General features: G+C 36.6%; 2 protein-coding genes and 1 long non-coding RNA gene across 4 annotated transcripts; 1 reads left to right on the forward strand and 2 right to left on the reverse strand.

Moving 5' to 3' along the window:
- Nucleotides 1–225: 225 nt before the first annotated feature.
- LOC125651544 (acanthoscurrin-2-like) lies at nt 226–3,806 on the reverse strand. Of its 2 annotated transcripts, XM_048880194.2 has the most exons (5): nt 3,534–3,730; nt 2,875–2,954; nt 1,661–1,745; nt 692–1,127; nt 226–322 (listed from the first exon to the last, which is right to left on the reverse strand). In XM_048880194.2, the coding sequence occupies exons 3-5, from the start codon at nt 1,743–1,745 to the stop codon at nt 316–318; spliced, it is 528 nt and encodes a 175-aa protein (XP_048736151.2). In that variant the 5' UTR covers nt 2,875–2,954; nt 3,534–3,730; the 3' UTR covers nt 226–315. The 2 variants fall into 2 exon arrangements, with proteins under 2 accessions (XP_048736151.2, XP_048736150.2); XM_048880193.2 differs by lacking the exon at nt 2,875–2,954 and having other exon boundaries at nt 3,534–3,806.
- A 127-nt stretch (nt 3,807–3,933) lies between these two features.
- On the forward strand, nt 3,934–10,805 carry LOC125651546 (uncharacterized). The gene is made up of 3 exons (XR_007361278.2): nt 3,934–4,075; nt 4,404–4,592; nt 8,303–10,805. It is a non-coding gene; the product is annotated as an uncharacterized LOC125651546 (long non-coding RNA).
- Nucleotides 10,717–17,395, reverse strand: LOC125651545 (ARL14 effector protein-like). The gene is made up of 3 exons (XM_048880195.2): nt 17,222–17,395; nt 13,370–13,485; nt 10,717–11,386 (listed from the first exon to the last, which is right to left on the reverse strand). The coding sequence occupies exons 1-3, from the start codon at nt 17,354–17,356 to the stop codon at nt 11,155–11,157; spliced, it is 483 nt and encodes a 160-aa protein (XP_048736152.1). The 5' UTR covers nt 17,357–17,395; the 3' UTR covers nt 10,717–11,154.
- Between the last annotated feature and the right edge of the window lie 114 nt (nt 17,396–17,509).

The raw sequence follows: 17,509 nt of genomic DNA on the forward strand, positions 1-17,509 counted from the left end.
TGAGCCGTAGTAGAATAACCTCATTCGTCTCGGAATGTTGTTTTGAAATATAAAAGCCCCGGCTTTTATATTTCAAAACAACATTTCTCGACCTCGGAGGTTATCCTGCCACATACACGAAAACGCGATCATTATTTTAAACAAAATTGATAAGATCTTAACCAATAAGGTTGAGGATACGCCAGGACCATGTATGACGACGTTAACAAGACGCTTGACACACAATCCATGTTCCAACAGATTTTATTCACATGTATAACAATGAATCGCACATGGATCCTAAGACAGGTATCACAGAATTCAGAATCAACGCCATCACAGCCTGCAAAATCAATTTGGAAATTCAATTCAATAATATCTTTTTCTTACAAGGGTGTTTTAATGTAGAATAAAAATACACTTCCCAAAAAAAATGATATTATTCCAAATCTCAGGTGCGAACCTCTAAGTAAGACAGACTTATTGTTTATCACCCCTTTGCGACTTATTATTTTTATACATATGACTATTGGGAAATTATCATTTGGGGATGGATGGATGGATCGATCGATTGATAGGCAGATCGAGATATCACATTTTATGAAAGACCATTTCAAGCTAGCACATGTAAATCATTTTGAAGGAAAGGCTAACTTTGTAATGTGTGGCCTAGATGTTCTGTTTTGATATAAGACAGAGTTTACATTCATACCTAAAAGAGCGTCGTCGACGCCTCCTCCCGAATCCCGATAGTCCCTGACTCCTCGATTGCTGTCCGAATCTCGCTGTCTGCTGCCCAAACCCGCCTGTCAAACCGGGACCAGCCATTCCCATGCCGCCCCCTAAGCCCATGTCCATCCCACCAAGTCCTGCTCCACCCATTCCAAGTCCAGCCCCACCCATTCCCATACCAGGAGCACCCGGTATTCCTCCGCCGAATCCTCCCTGCATTCCTCCAGGGCCCCTTGGAGGAAAGCCTGACATGAACATCATCGACATATCTGGGGCGTTCATGCCCCCGAAGGATCCGCCAAACATGGGACTATATGAAGGTTCTTTCTTCTTTTTCCCAAAAAGTCCTCCTAGCCCAAGCTTGTCGCCAAATCCCCCTAACATTCCTAGTCCAAAAATGGCGGGCGCTGCATACGCTACAAAAGGAGAAATGTTTACGATGAGGTTGCGAGTGTTTGGTTTTTTGTTTGTTTTTGTTTTAACTTTAATTATTTTTACATAATGTGAGGGATTATGAACTGAAACACTAAAGTATAAAACTCTCTAGAATACGTCATTAAGATTACAAGGTACCCGTTGATATAGGAAGTCAAGGTTCTTATACGTGTTAAATATATGTCTCCCCTCTTCCATATATATTATATAGATTAAAAAGTTTGTTGCCTTTTACCAATTGAGGAACAACTCAGCGGTTTTCGAAACATTGAACGCATCTTTGCTAGCCATGGGTTCCGATCCGTCCATTCCTTCACCTCACCTCACCTATCCTTCCCGTGCCCGCTGGCGCATAAGGCTCCAAATGATGAGGGTAGTGGAGGGGAAATTTGGCTTGCAAAGATGGAAGAGGGGTTGTTTATTTTTATTCTAAGCTTAACGAGTTTCATTTTTAATCGCATCGAAATTTTTTTTATGTGATTTGCACGTGGGTGGGTTGGGGTGGGGGACTTACCTAATAATGGCAGCGCCGCTGATATTGGGACTGGGATTATGGTGAAGATTACACACACCGCTAATATCAATTGATCAACCTTCATCTGAAAGAAATGAAATATTATTCCGTTTTACGAAAATGTGTGATTTTTGTATATGTTGAACTACACTTCTGTTTTTTGTATATCTGACAACTTCAAAAAGCTGGCAACATACACATTTTCTTTGGTCATTAATTGAATTAAACTATAATGTGTGGAAATTATTACAGTTTTTCAACTTTTAACCATCAATATTGATAAGTCACATGAGGGTGGGGCTATCTTAAATAACGTGCGTCAGCGAGTTATGATGGGAGTTTTCTGCATACCGTGTCGTGTTATCATCACAATGCAGGTAAAAATGTTAACGTTTTACTGTTTTATTTTATATTTAATTAGATTTTTTTTTTTAAAAAGTAACATTTTGATATTCCATTTAGTAAATCTGTCTGTCCTTGTCGGCCACTAAATCGATTCAGCCACGGCATTCCGATGGCAACTTTATTTTTTAAGGAGGTACTCTACACCATCATAATGGTCGACTTCCATTTAAAACATGGATGAAAACATAAATACTAGCAATATTTGTCTATTCATTTCAATACTCTTTGCCTAGCTGATTAGCTCAGTAAGTTAGCATGTCGATAGCTGGTCTGGAGATCGTGGGATCGTGTCCAGCAGGGATTTTATTCCCTTTTTTAATAGATCAGTTTCAACTAAAACTGCATTTTTTAGATTAAATGAAGTGAATTTGAAAGTTTTCAATTTCAAAATAGTGTTGTACATATCCTCCACTTTTCATCCACATCAAACTCTGGTGTAGCATTCCTCCATAAGTTGGTATTTTGATGTCATTTTGAGTTATCAAAAGAACTACAACATTTTCCCAAGCACTTTGGTACCTATCCAACTGACGTCACCAGGCCTAATTGTATTTACTGGTTACTTTACCTGTGAATAACAGTTATAGTCCTTAACACGTTACTGATTTAATAGTTGATTATACCCATCATATTTTATACGGTCCCCCTGATTGGTCCAAGCGCGCTTTAACGGATATAACGGGGTGATAATAGATTGGCGTCTTACGGTACATCATTCGCTGCCTTATGTAATCCACTGACTAAACCGAACAGGGGAAACCGGAAACATGCAGCTGTTTGGTAATGATAAAATGGTGGAATGTTCATACCTTATTATCACTGTAGTGTTTGAGAGACAGGATATTCTGTATTCAATATATGATCCGTCTTCATATAAATACCGTCTCCTCTATTTCAAATGTAAACTGCATTATAACGGTAGATTAGCGATGAATTCAAATTCTTTATTGGCGCAACACATCAATTAATTAGGGAGCTCGCTAGCAACTGGGGGGTCCCTAGTTTGATTCCTGATCCCGGCATTCGCGACAAACCCAAGATACTAACATAGGTAGTCCCTGTTCCTTCGCCATGCGCCCGACATAAGAGGAGAAATATCACGGATATTTTGGATGAGAACCTAAGCGCTAAGCATAGGTACCTAACGTTCTTAAATTTGAGAGGAAAATTCTCAAATGGGACGAAAAACAACAACATATGTATTGTATAGAAGACCTGTTTTTACAACTCGTTTTGATAGACCCGTTTACTCTACATCAACCATGTGACCAATTTGTTAAATTTTATTTATCTATTTATTTTTTAGAACCTGCTTTCAGATTACTTAGTTATATAAAGGAAATGACATTTATAACTGTATTGGAGGTGTTCCAATCATAGATGGTTGCAAAAAGAGAACAATTATCATCAATACAAAATGTACATTCGTCTTTTAACACAGTTTACGTTACTGTAATATTCAGATTACCTTTTGATTTTTACTGACCGGGTCCTAACAGGAAGTTCTCGTGTTCTGGGCCCGTCCTCTGCCGCTCTACGATAGGTACTGTTCAGAGCTGGGGGGCGGGACGCGTAGGACTGTCATACAAGGCACTGGGGGCCAAGACACGTAACAGCACGTGTTATGAAATAATGTTAATGGACAAATTCATTCATTGATGGCCTTACAATTTCATAATCAAAGATGATACAGCATTTCATGTTTCATATCTTTATGTTTATCAAACCAAATAACAAAGAGAAGACGCGGATATTAAATGTCACGCGGATCTATATACTATATACACGTAGTTATATTCAAATAAAATTATCTTAGATTATTATTTTTTGCAATAATTTAGGGGATTGGTTGATAAACCATGCACTAATCTAAAGATAATGACGTTTTCTTCACAAATTTACACTCGTTCAGCGGTTTCCTATTTAGCTCTTCATTATCACAATTTTCGACATTATCTTTACCTGATATCCTAGAACGATACACACAGGGAGATCTTTCCTCTGAAAACGGTATGTCTGTGTGTTTTTATAATTTCATTCGTTTACCATTTTAAAAATAAGTTAACATTGACATACCTTTATTTTAAAGGCATGCGTGTGTCATTTTGTAATTTTAAAAAAAAATTAATGGGTGGGTGTAAATACAAGTATTAAAATATGGCACGACCTATGACTAGTTTGTTCTATTATTAGATATTGTGAAAGTGCTCTTATTCCTTCCTTAAACTGTCCTCTGGACATGTAAATTTGGTATTCACTACAGTTCAGTGTTTTTCACAGATTTGATTTTCAATCAGACAGTACAGATTTTGTAAACTGACTGTCTCAAATTTTGCAGGCTGACTGTCTCGAATTTGGGACTGTCTAGAATTTTGTGGACTGACTGTCTGGAGTTTCGTGGGCTGGCTGTGGAGGGCACTGCAGCTGATATCAATGGAGTTTACAAAACGAGCGTTTATGTTGGTTGTTGTGTTCGTGCTTACCTGCCGCACACTGGCCAACAACGGCACCTCCAACGAAACAACCAGTAAGTAAATGTCACATCAATCTGCCGCACACTGGCCAACAACGGCACCTCCAACTAAACAACCAGTAAGTAAATGTCACATCAATCTGCCGAACACTGGCCAACAACGGCACCTCCAACGAAACAACCAGTAAGTAAATGTCACATCAAACATCAACAACGGCACCTCCAACGAAACAACCAGTAAGTAAATGTCACATCAATCTGCCGCACACTGGCCAACAACAGCACCTCCAACGAAACAACCAGTAAGTAAATGTCACATCAAACATCAACAACGGCACCTCCAACGAAACAACCAGTAAGTAAATGTCACATCAAACATCAACAACGGCACCTCCAACGAAACAACCAGTAAGTAAATGTCACATCAAACATTTAAATAGTTTGTAAAACAACCAAACAACACAAAAAACTAAACTAGACCAACAATTACTAAAACTACCAAACAACACAAAAAAGTACACCAAGAATTACTAAAACTACCAAACATAACAAAACTAAACCAACAATTACTAAAACTACCAAACATAACAAAACTAAACCAACAATTACTAAAACAACCAAACAACACAAAACTAAACCAACAATTACTAAAACTACCAAACATAACAAAACTAGACCAACAATTACTAAAACAACCAAACAACACAAAACTAAACCAACAATTACTAAAACTACCAAACATAACAAAACTAAACCAACAATTACTAAAACAACCAAACAACACAAAACTAGACCAACAATTACTAAAACAACCAAACAACACAAAACTAGACCAACAATTACTAAAACAACCAAACAACACAAAACTAAACCAACAATTACTAAAACTACCAAACAACACAAAACTAGACCAACAATTACTAAAACTACCAAACAACACAAAACTAAACCAACAATTACTAAAACTACCAAACATAACAAAACTAAACCAACAATTACTAAAACAACCAAACAACACAAAACTAGACCAACAATTACTAAAACTACCAAACAACACAAAACTAAACCAACAATTACTAAAACAACCAAACAACACAAAACTAAACCAACAATTACTAAAACAACCAAACAACACAAAACTAGACCAACAATTACTAAAACAACCAAACAACACAAAAAACTAGACCAACAATTACTAAAACAACCAAACAACACAAAACAAATAGACTAACAATTACTAAAACTACCAAACAACACAAAACAACTAAGATTTAAGGTAGTGATTGTATGGGTCATTGAAAATTAATGAATCTATGATTATTTTTTTTATTTTACATATTTTGTAGTTGACAGTATCGGTAACTCATTATGAAAGTATCATGTATGGTTTTCACGGAAATTGTGACGCTACGGTTGTCATAGTAACCCCTCTTGTCGACTTTCTATAATAAATGGTACAGGTGCTTCAGGTGGTATTTAAAAATGATGCAAAAAGAGTAAGTTATACAAATTTTATATCAAATTGAAGTTAAAGCCTTAATCAATATATAATTTGTATTAAGATGTCCATTTATTTTCATATGAAGTAGTAGCACGGCTCCTTATGAGAAATTGTGCAATTTTTAGAAGTCAATTATTCACCAAAACAGACATATTTTCACCCCCTGAAAAATAAATGACCAATGAATTCTTTTTATTTTTACATATGTTTTAACATATGTTAGTAGAAATTTTTCCTGAAAGTATCAATATTGGTTTTCAGGTTTACTATGGCGCTATGAGCAGTATAGCTACCCCTTCCGCTCCTAAATAAATGCTGTAGGTGACAATACGATGAATATGCATCTTACATGTATTTAATTTAACTCATGTTAAAACTATGTTTTGATGTTTACTTTTGAATTAATTTCACATAAAATGATAGTACTGTTGCTTTGGAGATATTTTTATTACTTTCTGTTTGAAATTACTTGTGCATTCATGCTCTGTTTATAAGTGTATGTTAAAACGCGGGAAATACAACAGCCGATGTAAACTGTGCAATGTGACGTCGTATTACCGGCGACGGTTTTTTCCTTCTCTTTTCAAACCAAGCGATTATAAAAAACAAAAAAAAATTTTTTTTTAATTATGAGAAATAAATGAACTAAATGAGAAAAACACACTTTTTGATTTCTCTTAATTAACATCCACGTAACATAGTTGACTCCCTCCCTCTTAGCTGACGATCTCAAAGTGGACAATGGGAATATTTGTAGCAAAATAAAGTACTTTAAATCTATGCATAGTGTACTTAGAAAAGATCTGATTAAAATATTATCAATATTGTTTGCTTTAAAAATGACGCGTTTACACAACCCGTGTTTCCTCGGCCTAACGGTTTCCCTTAAAGATTACATATCCAGCATTTTATGGTGTATTAACACCATATACATGCCATGGAATTTATAGCATTACAATGTATATATCATAATTTTAATAGGCCTCGTGGTTTGTGAATTAAATTTACGTTTTGTAAGACTGAAAATTAACTGGGGGGTGGGGGGTGAGAAACATGGGAACATAACAAAGCACTTCGCCGTGATAACCATTAAAACAAGGGGCCTTCATAACCATTAAAACAAGGGGCCTTCACCGTGATAACCATTAAAACAAGGGGCCTTCACCGTGATAACCATTAAAACAAGGGGCCTTCACTGTGATAACCATTAGAACAAGGGGCCTTCACTGTGATAACCATTAAAACAAGGGGCCTTCACTGTGATAACCATTAAAACAAGGGGCCTTCACTGTGATAACCATTAAAACAAGGGGCCTTCACCGTGATAACCATTAAAACAAGGGGCCTTCACCGTGATAACCATTAAAACAAGGGGCCTTCACCGCGATAACCATTAAAACAAGGGGCCTTCACTGTGATAACCATTAAAACAAGGGACCTTCATAACCATTAAAACAAGGGGCCTTCACCGTGATAACCATTAAAACAAGGGGCCTTCACCGCGATAACCATTAAAACAAGGGGCCTTCACTGTGATAACCATTAAAACAAGGGACCTTCATAACCATTAAAACAAGGGGCCTTCACCGTGATAACCATTAAAACAAGGGGCCTTCACCATGATAACCATTAAAACAAGGGGCCTTCACCGTGATAACCATTAAAACAAGGGGCCTTCACTGTGATAACCATTAAAACAAGGGGCCTTCACTGTGATAACCATTAAAACAAGGGGCCTTCACCACGATAACCATTAAAACAAGGGGCCTTCACTGTGATAACCATTAAAACAAGGGGCCTTCACCGTGATAACCATTAAAACAAGGGGCCTTCACCGTGATAACCATTAAAACAAGGGGCCTTCACCGCAATAACCATTAAAACAAGGGGCCTTCACTGTGAAAACCATTAAAACAAGGGGCCTTCACTACGATAACCTTTAAAACAAGGGGCCTTCACCGTGATAACCATTAAAACAAGGGGCCTTCACCGTGATAACCATTAAAACAAGGGGCCTTCACCGCGATAACCATTAAAACAAGGGGCCTTCACCGTGATAACCATTAAAACAAGGGGCCTTCACCATGATAACTATTAAAACAAGGGGCCTTCACCGTGATAACCATTAAAACAAGGGGCCTTCACCGTGATAACCATTAAAACAAGGGGCCTTCACCGTGATAACCAATAAAACAGGAGCCTTCAGTCTGTTGTAAATTGACCAATTATAAAACTGTATCATTCGGTATTTGATTTCTTTCAGTAGTGCCGGATGACCATGGATCTAATCCTCACAACGAGGCATCATGGACCGTCGCCGTTTCCTTGACAACACTTCTATGTGCAGCCATTTTGAATAAAATATTCTAATGAGACTTGGGAGGTCCTATAGATGTACAGTTTTGCTGTACAATAGCTTCAAATGTATATAAATTCAAAGTCATATAACTTTTGTCTATCTTTATGTGTATAAATTGTAGAACAGACATATTCTTGTGAAAGTCATATATTGACCCAGGCTCAAAACCATTTCAGAGTTTTAATTGTGCAACTTGTGTGTCATTTCATATTGATCAATTACATAAACAACCCATTCATAGGTGTTTCTGGCGGAAAAATGTCATTTTAAACTCTTGGTTCAATTTATACTGATGCATATTTTATAAGTTTTAATTGTTTCTGTAAAATATTAAAATACTGCTTGCACTTAAAAAATACTGTGCATATCTGGATATACAATGTACAATGTTCAAATTATCAACAAAATCAAGATAAGAATGTTCATTATCATAATTATGCTGTAGCTAAAGTACATTTTAACAAGTACCTCATGTATTCTGCAGAGCTTCCCATGATTCACGAGATGAAATGTAATTTAACAGATTTGTATCCTAATATCACAACCTCCTGATATTTGTAAGAAGCCGCATCTCCTTATTCACTTTATGTACTTAGTGGAGTTGTTCTTGCTCTCTGTGATGAATTTTGTTTTCCAGTTCAAACAATATTTATATAGGAAGCTGAAACATTGCAATTTTTGTTTCCTTTCCACCATTTTACATATTGTTTTAAAAAAAAATTACCCACGTCCATCTGTCTGCCCATTCCACATAGAATACATACTATTAGTTCAAATTCTGCCCATCCCATATAGATACATAGTTCAAATTAACTCTTCCTTCTACCCATCCTACAGAGTTCAAATTAACTCATGTATGCCCATCCCATATGGTTCAAATTAACTCCTCCTTCTGTCCATCCCACACTGGTGCATGGTTCACAGTAACTCCTCCTTCTGTCCATCCCACATGTGGTACATGGTTCACCGTAACTCCCATGTTGATAACCACAGGTTATTGTTTCCATTCCACAAACCCAGATTTGTGGAATTGAATGGAGACAATTCCCTGTGGTTTGAGAGGATGAGTTGAGAAACAATACCCAGTGGTTTGCAAGGATGAGTAACTCCTCCGTCAGCCCATCCTACACGGAGCACATGGTTCAGAGTAACACATGCTTTCCCTGCATTTGTCTTTGAAATGACTAAAAATCTATATTTCTAACACCCTCTTGGTTCAAAGTTTGTGCTACATTCATTAATCACAATAAGTTTGACACATGATACACAGATCTAGTTTTCATTGATGCTCATGGTCCATTATTCCTATTCAAGTGACTGACTGAACAGAAGGATTTTCAAAGAAAAACAACAAAAAATATTCTACACTGTGATGCCATATTCTAATTTCGGAGAAATCAAATAATATCTCATTTCAGGGCAAGAAATGGATATTGTTTGACCTCATCCTTTTTTTAGCTGCAGAACTGTTAGTTCTCAGAGAAAATATTGGGATAGATCTGTCCCAATATTTTCTCAGAGAGCTACATTTCTGCAGCTACCATTTTTAATGAATGACGGGATGTTGAAATTTTTCTGTTCTACATGACCATATTTGTATATCACGATGCTTTATGGCCCAGTAATGTCTGTCCATCCGTCTGTCTGGGGTTTCTTTACTGATATCGATTAATATGCTTTCACAGAATGAATTAAAACTTGCTTGTGGAAACTCCAGAGCATATATTTGCAAGAACTATTCCTTTTCTTTGTAAACTTAATTTTCACACAGAGAGTACATGGTTCGCCAGTCAAACTCCTCCAGTTTACAAGCTAGGACCTTATAAGTGTTTTATTGAAGATGAGTATATATGTTGTAATACAGTGTAGATTTGATTTTCTTTCCTTTTTTCATTTTGAACTTGATTTAAAAAGTGTGGATGCTTTCCTCTGACGACAAGGGTATTTCTGAACCATTGGCTGCATTCATGTTTAGAACTCATTTTACCACAAAAGTTGGGTTTTTTTGCATTAGTTACAATCACATTTTTAAAACTCCTTGTAATGTTGAAAACTATCAGTCTGAGAAAGCAACAAGACAGGGTATCCCACATTGTGGGAACATCAGTGTTACTTTAATGTCACAGGTTTACTAAATCTATCATCTTCCCTAAGCTTCATTCAAGTCTGCAATGGGGGATCAATGTTGTCTAGTTATTAACTTGTCATAAAAAAATCAATTCAGTTTGTAAAAAGATGATCAACCTTAGAAGAATTGTCAGACACCTGCTACTAAAATAAAAATACATTGTCAGATTAAACTCAAAAAGTTGAAACACTTTACAATGTTATACATTCATTTATTTGTGAATTGTACTGTCTGTAAATGTTAATCTAATGAATAAAAATAACATTCTATTGAGAAAAACAATTGTCTTTGTCTGTGATTCATAATAATTCCAATATCTTGATTGAAGGAATTTGAACCAATCTCTCACAAAGAGAATTAGTGTTCAGGAAAAGGCCCATATTTGAACTACGTTCATTTCTTCTTCTCTCATGTGTGATACTGGTTCATGCTGCCTACCACTTCTTCCCACCAGTTAAACTAATGCCTGCCACCAACCATGTTATCAATGCTACCATCGACCATGTTATCAATGCTACCATTGACCATGTTATCAATGCTACCATCGACCATGTTATCAATGCTACCATCGACCATGTTATCAATGCTACCATCGACCATGTTGCCAACAAATGAACCGCGACCAGAATCACCACTTGTTTTCTAAAGCTGGCCATTTCAACAAGAGGTTCGTTCCCTCTACCTCCACATGCTCATAGATCCACTTTCTTCCACACCGACACTCTGTACCACATTTCATGGAGCCACATTTTGGGCAGGGGAAGTGGCAGCCCTTACAGATGATGTCCAGACAGTCACACAAGTCCTGGCTGTTCTCCAGCAGGATCCCATTCTCATCATATACCTGGTTCTTCTTAATGCTGCAAGAAGACGGTGAGAGTCATTGTTATACACCTTGATATTTTCCATTATAGAACTAATAATATTTCGAACCAACATTTTAACTGTTAAACCAACTCTCACATGTGTGGTCTATTGTTGACAGGTCAGCAGTTTTACCCAAGAGGGTATGAACAGCAACACTTTACGTTAGCATATTTTTCATAATAATAATAATAATACCATATTTATATAGCACCCTTTTCATACACTATGTACGCTCAAAGGTGCTTTACAAGAGAATGTTATACACATAATACATAGAAAATAAATAAAACATTAAAAGCTGTACCTATCCTCATTGTACATATAAAACATGAAAACACAAGATACCATAAATATGCTAGATAAGAATAAACATCAGTTTCAGGGCATATTAAAATAATAATGAAATACACACACGCACACACAGCATATAATGTCTCAGGTACATTAAACCATAAACCATAAACTAACATACTTCATAAAGTAAGCTGCAGTTCATGTTCAAGTATTTTAACAAGAGGCCCACAGGCCTTATCGGTCACCTGAGTACTAGTGAAAAAGTATCACTACTCCCACAGGCCTTATCGGTCACCTGAGTACTAGTGAAAAAGTATCACTACTCCCACAGGCCTTATCGGTCACCTGAGTACTAGTGAAAAAGTATCACTACTCCCACAGGCCTTATCGGTCACCTGGGTACTAGTGAAAAAGTATCACTACTCCCAAAGGCCTTATCGGTCACCTGGGTACTAGTGAAAAAGTATCACTACTCCCACAGGCCTTGTCGGTCACCTGGGTACTAGTGAAAAAGTATCACTACTCCCACAGGCCTTATCGGTCACCTGGGTACTAGTGAAAAAGTATCACTACTCCCAAAGGCCTTATCGGTCACCTGGGTACTAGTGAAAAAGTATCACTACTCCCACAGGCCTTGTCGGTCACCTGGGTACTAGTGAAAAAGTATCACTACTCCCACAGGCCTTATCGGTCACATGAGTACTAGTGAAAAAGTATCACTACTCCCACAGGCCTTATCGGTCACCTGGGTACTAGTGAAAAAGTATCACTACTCCCACAGGCCTTGTCGGTCACCTGGGTACTAGTGAAAAAGTATCACTACTCCCACAGACCTTATTGGTCACCTGACTACTAGTGAAAAAGTATCACTACTCCCAAGGGCTATGAAATCTAAAAAAAATTTCCTGTTCTGAATATCTAAGCTAAATTCTAATGTTCAGCAACAGTATAGAACAAGATGTGTTCTTAAACTTCAATGCCCTCGAAAGTGCATACACTGATAAAAGGCTTTACATAATATAATAGGTGTATTAAAATTAAAACATTAAAAGATATGACTAATTAAGACCCTGGGTTGTGAAATTCACCATTTTTTGTACATCCTTTTCTGCTATTCCAAAGTATGCATTTAGATTTTATACAGTATCAGCAAACTTACACATAAGCACTATATACTAAGTTTGGCCCCACTCAGGGGTCAGAACCCCTACCCCGAGGATCATGAAATTTACAATTTTGGTAGAGGCCCTCCTGTTCTATATTATTATGCATTTAGTTTTTCTTACACATGTGCGATTCTACAGAAGAAGATTTTTGAAAATTGGTCAATTTTGGGCAGTTCTTGCCCCGCCCCTAGGGCCCCTGGGGTGCAGGAGTCCTGAAATTTACAATTTATGTCCCCCTTGTACCATAGATGCTTCATACTAAATTTAAAAAGAATTAGAATGGTAGTTAGGAAGAAGAAGTTAAAAATGTTCACTTGTTAACACGCGACGACAATCGACAACCAATTGCAATAGGTCACCTGAGTTTACTCTCATTTCTGTAAGAATATTCCAAGCCGTTAAAATAGTCACACTATATTTATCAAGATTCATTCGCATATTGTTCACATTTATTTCAATTAGTAAAGATATGGAAGGTAAAAACATTGGAAATGTAAATGTATAACAGTATCTTACTTTTCTCTATAAATTCGTCTGTTCATTTTCCTCATCTCTCGTGCACTTCTTTCTGGATCAAAGTCCTCCATAAACTTGCCTGGATTCTTAAACTGCAACATCCTTAAGTGTTTACTCTGTCAAAATTAAATGTCATCTTTATGTTTGTAAATTAAGTATGATAAAAAAACAAAAAACTTTGACAACAGATTGGATAAAATTCATCAATCTCAATTTTCTCTCAGTTCATTATACACAGCCATTATTTTTTTCTTCTCAAAATGTCTAATGGAAAGTTCAAAATCAATGAAATGAACACCATTCAAGATTATTGCAAAAATGTCCACCATTTCTGATTTATATAGCGAGCAAAGCAAGCCAGCGCAAAGCACTGGCTTGTACTGCGAGCTCTAATGACTAAAGCGCCCGAAATAATCCGAGCTAAATGTAAACCTTTAACAAGAATACAATTTTGACACCAATCCAAGAAGTCCCTTGTCAAAATGGCCGAGATCTCGTAAAGTCACACCTTGGACTATGATTGTGAAATTACGTGGATTATCATTCTAATCTTGTGGTCTCCTAGCTCAAAAATTCAGTGCACCATTTAGGCGTAATGTTTAACAAAGTGCAATGTTTATGAAAGGCAGGACAAGGTAATGTGTGACGTCATCTTTACGTTTTGACGTATGTCATAATAAGACTGACAGTGGCGGATCTAGATGTTATTTCCATTTGTAAAAGTCATGCTACCAAGATAATATGTACGTAAACATTAGCCTTATGTAATATATAGCAATAATAGCATCGAATACAAATTGTGTATAATCGACTGCAAACAACAAAACTCATTAAAATACTAAAGTCTCAAATGGAATTGATTATTCTATCAAGAAAAAAAAGAGACTAACTTGTTAAGAATGTGAGGGAGCACAGGTACTGAATTTAAGCTATGAAAAAAAATACAAAAAATCAATGGAATTCAATCAGAAAGCATTATATTTTTAAAAAGTTGATATTTCCACGTCTAAAAATAAGAACTACTAAAATCTATTTCCTTGGCATGTCCGGTAATGCAAACCACTATGACCCCCCCCCCCCCCTCCCCCCCATGATAACCAACCAAGCCACTTGCTATTAACGATTAAAAAATCATTAATCAAATCTACTTTTGTGAATAAATCTTATGTATGCTTACAAAAACAGTGGAGAGGGGATCAAATATGTTGCAATTTATTAAATAATTATATACAAATGCTGAAATATTTCATCATTAACTTAATTTAAACAAATTTTATTGAGAAACTCAACAGGATTGGGCAACAGGTATAGCATATGTAGGCCCTCTCCCAATTTCATCATTGTGTTACAACTAGGAATATGTACAATATCATAAATATTGTTCTAATTTAATTTCTCTTCTAAAACATGCCATTGCTACAAGGAGATTGTTATATGAATTTTAAAAATTAAATAGGTGCACATAAGGTGTGTGTGTGTGTGTGTGTGGGGGGGGGGGTGTGTGTGTGTGTGTGTGGGGGGGGGGGGGGGGGGGTACACGCATGTATTAGCAATAGTGTTGAATTTATCGATTTATTTAAATAGATATTGCTTAAATTGAACCTGATCAAAGCATGAACATTACAAAATATATAGACAACATACATGTAGCTGCGCTCGCTCATCAAATGGTAGCACTGTCAACATATTTATATGAACATATCTTCTTAAATTACAAGTACTAGTCTTTATGTAGAAACTATTGTGCTTAAATCATTAAGTTTTGTTTCTAAATCATTTTCAGGCTTATTTTTACTGCAGTTTGATTTTGCTATCTTCACTGTAATTCTATAGTTTCACGCAAAGTTCAGGTGCGTTGAATTTAGAATTGATGAATTATATCTTCTGTATGAATGTATACTTGGTAGCGGTAGATTTGCATGGCATGCATATGATTGAATACACCTAGTAGTACCGGACACTGATCGACGTCGGATTCCCATCAGAGTTTTATTAATAAGGTATTTTAGTTGAGCAACAAACTGTGACTATACTTGTGTTTCTGATACTATGAATAAATTATTGCATTAACTGTTAAACTTTTTTTTTTATTCATTGATATAGACAGGTACCTTTGAACTTTATTATTATAACGAGCTTCATAGGGGTAACGGGTAGATACCTTCTTGGTGTCATACCATCGATTATATAATATACATCCAACAGTCATTACATAAAAACAGACAAGAAACAATGTACATGTCCCCTACTGGCCTCAAGCCCATGGGTCATGACAAAAGTCAAAGCCGATTTGAGAAAGATTAAAACTGACTCAAAAATGGCCATGTTCATCTTCAATCATCGATTATTTTTGTGTAAAATATGAAATGTCTACGTTGAAAACAATACAGAAAACAAAGATTGAAGGTCTGACTTGTGACCTTGATATCAGACCACAAGACCAAAATTGACTTTTCAAAATATTGTGTCACAACAAAATTGAGGATGGATAGATAAGATTCCCACCCCACCATTTTCAATGTGGGGCCCTAAATACACAGAATTAGATGAACAGAGTACAAGTTCAAATCAAAGAAGTGTATTCAACCATGAAACTAAGTCTGACAACTTTTATCAGAATAGGTCAACCATCATCATGACAAATAAACAGCCCTAACGCCGACAAATGAAGCATCACTTGAATTAGCAGTCTATGCGAAAGACATCGGACCATCGGACCTGACCGACGTGCAGTGCCTCAGGTCCGATGCGTCATTTTTTACACCGGACCGGAATGTCCGATGTCTCAGTGTTCGGTTTTGAGCTTTACTATTTTGACGTGGAGTCATTTAAATGTTTGTTATAAGTAAAAAATATCGCACAAATCCAAATATGTAAATGAATGTGATTAAAACCGCATGGACCGTCTAAAGTATTATGCAGGAGCGATCCCCGGTAAAAGAAAAGCTGTTAGGCTTACTAAAAAGATAAAATATCAATAGTACTACTATAGCATAATAAATAAGATTTCCTTTGGTCTGCGTTTTCACATTTTTACATTAGGTGTTTTGGTCTGACAAAATTTGGTTCGGTCCTGTGTGTTCATTGATTACACAGGACAGAATGGTAAAAAAAACTTTCGCATAGACTGAACTAGGTCACCGACTCGCCATTCGATTTCTTTGCGCATGACATCAGCACATAAAAACACAAAAAAATTCCATTGTTTAAACAGCGATAGCATCGTATTAATCATGATCTATTTGTAGAATAATCTTCTGATAACTGAATCCTCATGTCTTGGAAGATAGATCCGCGAAATAAAGTTGACACGTAAGAGGTAGGTAAAGCAGCGACACCAGCTGGTGTCACTGAATTTCCACTTTTCAATATGGAGTCCGCTCTAACTCTCCCCCGCACATGTCACAATATAAAAGCGGAGGTAAAAGTCAAAGGAATCTCGGATTATCTTCAGTGAAGAGTGAAGCTGATAGAGGACAGTGGAACAGCATGTGTAGAGATTAGAGCCCACTTTGTTGACCTGGGCGGCGGGCTGGGCCCACATAAATTTTCCATGCCTGGTGATAGCACAGGAGTCGGCAATTTTATCAATAAAGTAGAAATATATGAGAAATGGGCATAAATACTACCACTGAGCTCAGTGGTAGTATATGCTCATTTCTCATATATTTCTACTTTATTGATAAAATTGCCGACTCCTGTGGTGATAGTAGGACAGGATATGGACAAAACTTAACTCTTTGACTGTACTTTGGTTTTTATAAGGGGTGGATCTGTAGCTCTCTGGTCTGTGTACTAACACTAACACTACATGTATTATAACAAAAAAAGAGCTGAGGTGTGTATATGTACCGATGATTCCTCATGTTTCCCGTCATTTGAGTTTGAATTTTCATCATCTGTAGATTTTCTTGATAAAACACTTGATCTTAACCTTCTCACATCATGATCATGATCATCATGGTATTCTTCATTATTATCTTCCATTGTTGTTTTGATTTTTCCGGAAGTACCACAATGTTGACATTGACAGTTCGCTCCTCAAATAGGTCGGAATTTTTACATTCTCGTAAAATCGATTTCTCATAATATCGTTGAGATATCATAAATAGAGGCATATCATATATATATGTCTTTGTC

The sequence above is a fragment of the Ostrea edulis genome, chromosome 5, assembly GCF_947568905.1.
Source record: "Ostrea edulis chromosome 5, xbOstEdul1.1, whole genome shotgun sequence".
Lineage (NCBI taxonomy): Eukaryota > Metazoa > Mollusca > Bivalvia > Ostreida > Ostreidae > Ostrea > Ostrea edulis.